This window comes from Sinocyclocheilus grahami, unplaced genomic scaffold (assembly GCF_001515645.1).
Source record: "Sinocyclocheilus grahami isolate Dianchi unplaced genomic scaffold, SAMN03320097.WGS_v1.1 scaffold839.1, whole genome shotgun sequence".
Taxonomy (NCBI): domain Eukaryota; kingdom Metazoa; phylum Chordata; class Actinopteri; order Cypriniformes; family Cyprinidae; genus Sinocyclocheilus; species Sinocyclocheilus grahami.
In genome coordinates this window covers 340769-352462 of record NW_015506018.1, presented here as the reverse complement: position 1 = coordinate 352462, position 11694 = coordinate 340769, and the positions used below count along the sequence as shown (strand labels likewise).

At 36.0% G+C, this 11694-nt stretch overlaps 1 protein-coding gene across 1 annotated transcript in view; it reads right to left on the bottom strand.

The window, feature by feature from the left end:
• Positions 1–3641: 3641 nt before the first annotated feature.
• Positions 3642–11694, bottom strand: part of LOC107562779 (protein Wnt-2b-A) — a 13347-nt gene continuing 5294 nt past the window's right edge. The window contains exons 3-5 of the mRNA XM_016247501.1: positions 9704–9981; positions 7855–8119; positions 3642–4695 (exon numbers count right to left, since the gene is read on the bottom strand). Coding sequence (XP_016102987.1) covers positions 4466–4695; positions 7855–8119; positions 9704–9981 — 773 coding nt within the window. The 3' untranslated portion in view covers positions 3642–4465. The remainder of the gene's footprint in view (positions 4696–7854; positions 8120–9703; positions 9982–11694) is intronic.

Here is an 11694-nt window from a genome sequence, read left to right as displayed (position 1 = left end):
ATCTTTCTCTATCCCTCTGTTTCTATATCTCTCTATCAGCGCCCTGATCCTCTAGGGTCATATTAAGTGTGTTTAAGGCCACTGTTAAATGGCCTGAATTATCATACTGTAACGATTAGTTATAATGGCCCACAGCTCATTCAGGGCAATCTGAGAACTGTACCACAGCCTTATTGTGCACATCTGCTTCCCTATGAGATTATACTATACTTAGAAAACACACAATATTTGACAGATTACCATACTTTCACTTTTACCAATATGTTTTCATTTGCAAGTATCATCAAGCTACAGTCTTCACCTATGTGTCAAAGTATACATGACACAATGCGTAATTGGATATTAGAATGATTAAATAGACATTGTGCACTACCTTTTGCAGCAAGTGCACAGTGCAGAGGCCAGTTGTAGTCGGATTGACTTGTATAGATGCTGAATGAAGCTGAGCTACACTCACATTATCTAGATAGTAAAGTGCATGTAAGTGCAAGTAAACTGATTAAAGGTATACATTCTTAGAAATAAAGGAACAAAAGCAGTCACTAGGTTGGAACCTTTTCAAAAGGAACACCTTTGTACCTAAAAGGAGGATATTAGTACCTAAAAGTTACAAATGCGTACCTTTTAAAAAATGTATCACCCCACTGACAGCTTTTGTACCTTTTTTTCCGAGTTTATGGTCACATTTCTGTGAAACTTCGCTGATAAAAAAGTTTGATGTTTGTGGTCGATAGTGTAGCAGCTTTCGGTTGGTCTGCGTGGGAAAATCGTTTACCTTCGTGTGAAATTCCTAGTTGTGTAGATTCTCATTGAAGTGACTGGATTTCACTACTGAAAATTCACTGAACAATGGTAAATGTGAATGCAGTTTAGCAGCATTTCTGCTGCATAACAGGCTTTATACAGAAAATAAAACTATTTATTGTCAAAAAAATTGTGTATTTCTTTTGATAAATGCTATAAATCATAAATGGTTCTCAAGAGTTGTTCATTGAATGTTATCATGAAATTGACCATTGTAAAAACACATTTTTCCAATAAAAGCAGATCTTCTGAAAACACGTGTAGTACCTAATCAAGGAGAGAAGATTGTAGGACATGCTATGGTTAGAAAACAAACTGAATATCACAAGCAGACATAAGTCCCACTGTGACGGAGGCCTGTTCAAAGCTCCCTCTGCCCTGTCATTAAACTAATCAGCTCATTATTGGACAGTTCATGCTGGTCATTGGTCACGTTTTGTAGAAAGGGAGGCCCTTTTATTAAGCAGTACTTATGTCTGAGATCTCTCTTAAGATACCCTAATGCAATCTCTGATTAAAAAAACTAAAGGGTACATTTCTGGCTGGTAGCATGACCCCTTAAAGGAGTAGTTCACTTCCAGAATGAAAATTTCCTTATAATTTACTCACCCCCATGTCATCCAAGATTTTCCCGTCTTTCTTTCTTCAGTTGAAAAGATGCTTTTTACGGGAAAACAATCCAGATTTTTTCTCCATCAAGGAGAGAAGATTGTAGGACATGCTATGGTTAGAAAACAAACTGAATATCACAAGCAGACATAAGTCCCACTGTGACGGAGGCCTGTTCAAAGCTCCCTCTGCCCTGTCATTAAACTAATCAGCTCATTATTGGACAGTTCATGCTGGTCATTGGTCACGTTTTGTAGAAAGGGAGGCCCTTTTATTAAGCAGTACTTATGTCTGAGATCTCTCTTAAGATACCCTAATGCAATCTCTGATTAAAAAAACTAAAGGGTACATTTCTGGCTGGTAGCATGACCCCTTAAAGGAGTAGTTCACTTCCAGAATGAAAATTTCCTTATAATTTACTCACCCCCATGTCATCCAAGATTTTCCCGTCTTTCTTTCTTCAGTTGAAAAGATGCTTTTTACGGGAAAACAATCCAGAATTTTTCTCCATATGGTTGAAGGTCCAAATTGCAGTTTCAGTGCAGCTTGATCCCACCCGAGGAATAAGTGTCTTATCTAGCAAAACAATTGGTCATTTCTATTTAGTCATTTAGCAGACGCTTTTATCCAAAGCAACTTACAAATGAGGACAATAGAAGTAATCAAAATCAACAAAAGAGCAATGATATACAAGTGCTATAAAACGTCTCAGTTAGCTTAACGCAGTAGACGTAGCAAGGTTTTTTTTAATTATATAATAAAAAACAGATAGAATAGAAAAAGAATAGAAAAGCTAGTGTTATTTTTTTTAAGAAAACAAGCAGTTAGTAAATTAATAGAGTGCAAGTCTAAAAGGGACAAGTTTTTTTTAAAGAATAGAATAGAGAGTGCAAGAGTTAGAGGGTCAAATAAAGATGAAAGAGATGTGTTTTTAGCCGATTCTTGAAGATGGGTAAGGACTTGAGGATTGAGTTGGGCAGGTCATTCCACCAGGAGGGAACATTTAATTTAAAAGTCTGTGAAAGGGATTTTGTGCCTCTTTGAGCTGGCACAATAAAGCGACATTTACTTTTTAACCACAAATGCTCATCATGCACTAGGTCAAATTCGCTCATTACATAATTGGAACACATTGGAAAGGTCACGCGGAAGTACCAATCCAGTGTTTACTATGAGAACGTGCAAAGAAAGTCAAACGCGCTTTACAAAAAAAGCGAAGACACGCATGCGCATCTCAAAGCTAGTGCAAGATGAGCATCTGTGGGTAAAAAATATATACATTTTAATTTTTTTAAGAAAATGACCGATCGTTTCGCTGGATAAGACCCTTTGGGTGGGATCGTGTAGAGCCCTTTGAAGTTGCACTGAAACTGCAATTTGGACCTTTAACCCGTTGGCCACCGTTGAAGTCTATATGGAGAAAATTCCTGAAATGTTTTCCTCAAAAAACGTAACTGAACACAACTGAAGAAAGAAAGATATGAACATCTTGGATGACATGGGGTTGAGTAAATGACCAGGACATTTTCATTCTGGAAGTACTAGAACTACTCCATTGAGGCAGAGCTGAATTTTCATCAGCCATTTTTCCTGTCTTTAGTATCACATGATCCCTCAGAAATCATCCTGATAAAATAATGTGGAACTCAAGTCGTGGCCTAATGGTTAGAGAGTTGGCCTTGTAACCCAAAGGTTGTGGGTTCAAGTCTCGTACCGGCAGGGATTGTGGGTGGGGTGAGTGAATGTACAGCGCTCTCTCCCACCTTCAATACCATGACTGAGCAAGGCACCGAACCCCCAACTGTTCCCTGGGCGCCACAGCAAAAATGGCTGCCCACTGCTCCGGGTGTGTGTTCACTGCTGTGTGTGTGCGCACTTTGGATGGGATAAATTCTGCGTATGGATCACCATATACTTGGCCACATGTCATGTCTCTTAAATATCTCACTGGCCACAAACTTTTGATCAGTAGTATATATATATATCATTATAGTAAAGCAGATTTAAAATACCAGTGCTCAATTCTTTTTAGAGGACCTCAAAAAAGGATCAAGTGAACTTGTACTGCCATGACATCATTATCCTGCAGTTCCAGAACAATTAGTCACATGACATAGCTAAGGTATAAGGTATAAGGCTTAAAAAACTGTCAGGAGAGCATGCTGAAGAAAAGCAAAATAAAATGACTCTTTATGTCATACTTAATGTCTTTATATGAACTTCTGCTGAAAAAAATTATAACACAGTTAACAAGTACCACAGCACAGGAGAGCTAAAGAGAGCTTACACCTCTACCAGTCACAGCTGTTAACACCTTTCTTCATGTTTACACAGGCAATGATGAGTTTCATAATAACGTCATTTTCGCTCAACTGTTAGCTAATGTCCTTAGTGCATGCTCGTTTATATTATTAATATTACCTCTGTAGCTTCCAGAGGAACTCTCTTTTAGGGCTCCATGTGGAGTGAGCAGCCCACAAAGCTGTCATTTATTTTGTCCTCTTGAGCCCCTCTGACCAGCCTCATTCATTCTGTTATATTCAGTACGGATAGTAAAATACTGTCCAGTATGGGCACGTGATGTATGTTAAGCACACGGTTGTGTTTTCAATAACATGTGATGTACATATTCAGCTATTAGCCATAATAATATCTGATAGGCTCAGAGTCAGTTTAAAATATAATTTTAAAAGCAGCACACCTTTTGTCACGAAACAACACTCACAGAACAAAATTGTCACATCAAAACGAAACAAAAAAATACACCAACATGTTACTGCACAGGTTGTTCTTGAATCTTAAACCTTTACCGTCCTCTGACCAATTCAAAACAAAAACAAAGAGAGAAAAATCTGCCATATTGGGCAAAGTGTGCAAGGCGCTCATGAGAAATGTAGATTTCAGTTGTAGTGCTTTCACATAATAAGTTCAAATAAAGCCATGCAACAGATAAAAGGGATTTGGGGGGAAAGGTAAAAAATGCAAGGGATGGACTTCATATCCCAGAATGCAGTGGACAAAATCCTGAGGAACGGGGGGAAGTGGGTGTGTCTCAGGTCTGGTCCAGCCATTCGGCACGTTTAGGAGCTTTGCAGGTGTGAATGTCAACGGCCTCCTCGCAGTCTTTGCATTCGACGGCGCAGCACCACTTAAACTTACACTCGCACTTGGTGATGCGTTTTATGTGTGTGGTGTCGTAACCCCGCCCACAACACATGACCTCGCAGCCGTCGGTCCCCCGGGACGTCTTGTTACAGACCCGACCAGCAGTACCCAATGAACCTAGAATGTGAAGAAGGAAAATGATTACTAGTTTTGCTCCAAGACCCAGATTTTACATCGGCCGTCAAGTGGTGACCCACGATATACACTGTCCAAAATAAATCTGTAAAATAACAAAAAAGTACTGGCAGCTTATTACCGGGATTTTATCCATCAAATGCAAAATTCAAAATACAGGTAAAACACCTGTAAAAATTAAATTAATACAGTACATATTCACATATTTTATTATTTTTTTTTGTGTACGTCCCAAAATAAAGGATTTTATAATGTATTAACAACAACCATCAAATTATTAAATCATTAAATTAAATTCATTAAAAATTTTAATATAATTTTACTAAGATATATTTAGAGTGGGAAATTACATTTATTTGTATTATTATATTATTTTTTTATATATGCACCCTGCTTTTCATTATTAAAATTTTACTAAATTCTTGTTACCATAATTCATTTTACATTATTATTCATTATAAGGTCATTTAATTTGTCATATAAATTATATTCATATATTTAGTATGCATATCTGCTTTACATTTCTACATTTAAATTTACTGTATATTATGTATATTAGTATTTATAACCAGGTTTCACTCTTTTTTTTTTTTTTTTTTTTTTTACAAATTCAATAGACAGTTTGATTTAAAAAATGTTTCTTATGTCAGGATTACAAAGTTAATGTAGTCTGGGTCGTATAATTTGGCCAAAATACTGTCTGACTAGACACAAAAAATGATCTCTGTGATATAATAATGATATAACTTCAATGAACAGATGAACTTTGATGTACAGATGAAGAAATACACACTTAGAAATAAAGGTTCCTAATTGGAATGTATGGATCCATGAAGATCCTTTTACACTCATGGAATATTTCCATTGTACAAAAGGTTCTTTTTAGTGAAAAAAAGTAACACTTTATCTTACGGTGTCCTTGTTACACGTTACATGTACTTACTATTATAATAACAACTAATTATGCATAATTACATGTAAGTAACCCTATAAGACAAACCCTAATCCTATCCCTAACCATATAGTAAATACATGTAGTTAATTAATATAGCTCAGTACGTAAATGTATAATTACACTGTAACAAGGACACTTTAAAATAAAGTGTAACCAAAGGTTCTATAGATTATTCAAATGTTGTCACCACTAAGAAAAAATAGTTATTTTAAGAACTGTTCATTGAAAGGTTAGTATCTTTGTTTTTAAAAGTGTACTTAATAACATTCTTGTAACACAAAGTAACAAGGAAATAAGACCATCAATAATCAGGTTGGTGTTTTGGTGAGTCTGTATGTTGTTGTTTCGCAAGGTTAAACACACAGTGGACAGTGATGGTGTCTCTCTTAAAAAAAAAAAAATCTCTGAATGCCCTGCGGCCATGAGAACCAGAGAGTGATGGTTGTGCTGGCAGCTTTGAAAGAATGGGATTTGAAAAATGAGCCTGTTGTATCCTTGGGGTGCAAATTCCACTGGGGTGGTGGTGCTGGTGGTGGTTAGGGGGTAAGCGCATTGACCCTCTGAAATCACTGAGCTGTGAGGTCTGTCTGACCCAAACACACACTCAAACCATCACACTGATGCATGAGCTGCAGTACTGATCTCAGAAAGCAGAGAAACACACTTGTCCTAGCTAGGTCACATGACACGCTTCCAGAAGGCATATGCTAAGGCATATGTCTTAAGAATCACCAACTGAACATGGGATTTTGCAGATATTCCAGATGATACATGCAGAGGTGTGTGAGAGCATCAAGGATTAACAAAGCAAAAAAATCCCATCCCACCTCTTCTGACCCTGTCAAAGCCTCGGTTGCCCTTTTTACCCTTAAGGTTTCTGGTTAGGTTCGGGGCAGGGCAGGTGTGAGAGTCAATTTACCTCAGTTACTGAATCCTATCTTTCTCTACACTCTCGAGTCATGTAAAAATGAACATGGCTTACCACCATCAGACTGAATCTCATGACTAAGCATCCTCTGAGGCCTGTGACAAGTGACTCAGCCAACTAGTCTTGATATATTAAACACTTTTTTAGTTTCTCATAAACAGGATATTCCAAGGAATTGATACTATATTCTTTTCACTTATCAGACAGGCTGAGCACGTCATGCGTTCTGACGTCTTGAATGATCTAACTCTTAATTCTGAGAAATCCATGTGAAACCCAAGTTTGACATTAATTTTGTTAATGCTGAGTGATTCAGGGGCAGCAGAGTTAACTATTTGTGTCATTAGTAATACATGAGTCACAGAATAGTTTAGTGCTATTTGCATTATTACTAAATGAGTTACACTGCTTGAAAGACATTGCTGTACTGATATTCTTCAAACATTCAGGTTTAGTTTATTCTAAACTCTTTAACCCTAATTATTAAACAACTGGACAATTAATTCAGCCTGAACAGCTTAAAATTCAGACTTTGTGTTTTAGGAGATGTCAGCCCTAAGTGTGGTATCTTTGGTTCAATTGTAAACTTTGTGATTTGCTATTAAAGCATGTATTCTTTGTGGAACAGGGATAACCAGAAGCAAACCTTAAAAAAGAAAGAAAAAATATCATTAAAAAAGTGAATAAATAATAAAAAATAAAAATGTATAATATATTTTACATAAATAATAAAATAATTATTACTAATAAATTAAAATAATTAAAGTAATACAAATAATTAATTTTCTTGAACTTTTTCTCTTTCTTACCTGCAGCTTTGTCCATGACACAATAATCAGGTGAGTTTTCAAAGTACACCAGGTCATTTTTTGTGTACTGATATTCTTCAAACATTCAGGTTTAGTTTATTCTAAACTCTTTAACCCTAATTATTAAACAACTGGACAATTAATTCAGCCTGAACAGCTTAAAATTCAGACTTTGTGTTTTAGGAGATGTCAGCCCTAAGTGTGGTATCTTTGGTTCAATTGTAAACTTTGTGATTTGCTATTAAAGCATGTATTCTTTGTGGAACAGGGATAACCAGAAGCAAACCTTAAAAAAGAAAGAAAAAATATCATTAAAAAAGTGAATAAATAATAAAAAATAAAAATGTATAATATATTTTACATAAATAATAAAATAATTATTACTAATAAATTAAAATAATTAAAGTAATACAAATAATAAATTTTCTTGTACTTTTTCTCTTTCTTACCTGCAGCTTTGTCCATGACACAATAATCAGGTGAGTTTTCGAAGTACACCAGGTCATTTTTTGTGGCTTTCCTGAAGTCTTTATTGGCTACTGTGAATCCTGTCCCATCTTGGTTCATGGTGACCTCGATGGCACCATTGTATTTCTTGCGAAGGTAATCTCCTGTTTTACGGAAATCCGACATGGCCAGCCAGCAGGTTCTCAGAGTACACGACCCACTGACTCCATGACATTTACACTCCAGCTTCATAAATCGCTTTACAGCCTATAAAACAGAAACAAACAAAAAAAACATCCCTAGTAGTAATTATATAAACAGATTCCACGTGGCCAAGAATAGCTGCAGAATGTAAAAATAATTTTACAGGAACATTATCATAGAACAGCGTCAACGTGTCAGTATTTAGATGCCCAAATTAATCTGCCTATCGTCCATATCACAGAACAGAGACTGCACTTATTAAAGTCACAAATGACTTGTTAATGGCTGCGAATTCTGGACTTTTATCAATACTCATTCTTCTCTATCTAAGTGCAGATTTTGACACAATTTCACATAGTATCTTGTTGGAGAGGTTGATTTCCATTGGAATCACTGGTACTCCTCTTAATTGAGGGTCGGACTCAGCTTGTTCAAATTAAAAGTTTCAAATCACGGATCTCTTACATTACTTGTGGTGTGCCTCAGGGCTCAGTTTTGGGCAATCATCTTTTTATTATTTATCTATTGCCTCTAAGAGAAATCTTCCATAAATTTGGTATAAATTTTCATTGTTATGCTGACGACACACAGCTCTATATGTCTTCAAAGCCTAATTCAACTTTACCGCCTTCTTCTCTTTTGCTTTGTTTATCTGAAATTAAATCATGGTATTTACATTTAATTTTATTATGGTTAATAGTCAGAAGACTGACATTTTATTAATTGGTACTAAATCAAAATTGCTAAATTGTGAAAGCTTTATGTTGACTATTGATAATTCTGTTATTTCTCCTTCTTTTCAGGTTAAGAGTCTGGGTGTCATCCTTGACAGCACTTTATCTTTTGAGGCACATGTAAATAATAATACTCGGTCAGCATATTATCATTTGAGAAATATAAATCGTCTTCGATCATCTCTTTCTGCTAATAGTACTGCTGTCCGTGTACATGCATTAGTTACATCTCGCATCGACTATTGTAATGGTCTTGTTAGTGGAGTCTAACAGAAACTTCTTTACAAATTTCAAATGTTCCAGAATTCAGCAGCTCAGATTGTTACACGAACACCATTGATTGAGCATATTTCTCCAGTGTTAAGGCAACTCCATTGGTTTCCAGTTAAATATCGGATTCAATTTAAGATTTTACTTTTTACTTATAAGGCTCTTCCTAATCTGGCACCTTCATATTTGGGTGAACTTCTTCATGTGTATTCACCTACCCGATCTCTCAGATCTTCTGCTTCTGTGACATTAGTTGTACCATCTGTACGTTTGACTACTATGGGATGTAGAGCTTTTGATTTTATGGCTCCAAGTCTTTGGAATACTTTTCCTCTTCATATACGTAATAGTTCTAGTCTTTAAATTTTTAAATCGCATCTTAAAACTTGTTTTTTTTAGATTAGCTTATTCTAATTGATCTAGTTATGTGTATTATTGTGAATTATTTCTTGTCATTTATTGTATTTGTTTTTTTGTAAGGTGTCCTTGAATGTCTTGAAAGGTGCCCATAATTAAAATGAATCATTATTATTATTTATTAAAAATAGTTGTAATACCTATGCGTTTCATTCGATATGAGACTTTGTAAGGTTTCTCCACCACACGGGTAGAGTTATATCATCTTAAACATATATAACCTTACCATTCTCCCACAGCGGTTGTTATGAAGGTTCATGAGTGCTCGTGCGTCTTTCACAGTTCGCTCTTTTGCATCTACGAAGGCTTTGGCGAACTTTATCCCATAGTTGATGTTATCACTGCAGCCACCCCAGTCAAACTCTCCTCGTTCGTCACTGGCTCGGCCGCGCTTGTGGGGGTCACAGTTGCACGTCTTTAGCTCCCCCTGACTGCAGGCGCGGGTAATGGCGAAAACCACTCCTGCTGAGGAGATTGCGTATACAAATGCCGCCTCACGACTGCCTGCGAAGACAAGAATCATGAAGCCACAACAAACACATGCAGGTCCTTTATCAGACACTCACAAACAATTTATTACACGCTCCGCTCTCATATAATTTCAAACAGCACTTCTGATTTGTCCGCCAGAGACCTGCCCATAGAGGCATGACTGGCCCCAGTGTGAGTGTTTTGTTTAAATATTAGTACAGGCCTAATCCCTCCAGGGTGGGCCATTCTCTGCTAGGATAAATTGTTTGAAGGCTAGCAGTCTGATAGTGAACTGCCACAGTTATTTTCTAACCCTAACCTGGTATTTCTAAGTGTCCTGCAAGTTTGGACTTATGTCACTCACACTGATTTCTTTAACCTGACTGAATATAAGAAACAAAAAAATGTAATCATCAACTCCACTGTACTCCTTGTAATTTCCAATTCTGTGATTGAACCAAATGTGTGCTTCACTATTTGTATTATAGAATGCACTTGTATTAAACATTTTAACACTCTTTTTTCTATTAGCAAGGATGCATAAACTTGACAGTAAACTGAAATCACAGGAGTAACTTACACTTTATAGTATATTAAAATAGAAAATAATTTTAAAATGGAATAAGTATCACAGTATTGTTTTTGCTTTTGAACTGTAGTGTTACATTTCTTTAATTTTTGTGGCAGGTAAGATGTTCCTATTATAGTAAAATGTGTACTTATTATCACATTAAATTAATAATATTATATGGCATTATTAAAGGACATATCAACAGATTTTTAGATTTTAATTTAAAATAGCTTTTAAATTACATGAGAAACATGAATAATGACATTTTTAAAGCTTTAAGCATATCTGCATAATGTGGAGTACACCAGAATTTAAAAAACCCTGAAGTTCTATATTCTAGTGTATAAAAATAATTCCACAGGATTAAAAAATAATTTTAATGGAGTCTTTTATGCTAAGACCCCCTGCCCAGGGCATCTCCACGTACAGTTATCCTTCTCACGCCACTCTTAAGTCGTTTTCAGTTTCCTGTTGCAACTAAAATGTGTTTCAATGATCTGTGCTCATGTAGTGCAATGACATCTGGAGGATATCTATGTTTGAATCGCTCCATCATTCATACAGATAGATATTCTCTGAAGAAATTTTTTTTTTTAATAGTACAGTTGCTGTTTATAGGAGAATCCTCTCTTGGCAACCGCTCCAATTCTAATTCCATTTCATAAACTGAATACGCACAGTGCTGCGAGAGTCTGTCTGGCTGCCAGAATCATCTCTCCAAACATTTACATCCACTATGCCTGTTTATGTGGTAAAGAGGCATAAAGAATGCTGGAGGGGTGATATTTTCACACAGGGATCTTTGGAACGCTGTATGAAAGTCAAACAGAAAGCACATTTACAGTGCAGATTTCTTGAGTAAACTTCAGGTTCAGACTGATTTAAATGATCCTGCGGGGTTTTGTCTGTTTATCACACCTGGCCAGGGATTTGTGTGAATGTGGCTGGATTTTCCTGTGAGATCTGAGTTCTTTCATTAATATCCCACAGTGATAAACAGCAATGGACGTGTTCAAGAGAATAACTGTTTAAAATATCATTATTCTATTCTAATCCATACTGATATACTGTGGTGACATTACAGTATGATGATCTAGGTATTTGCTATATGTAATATGTGTATCTTACTGGGGGAATGCACACACACATACACACACACATATATATATATATAT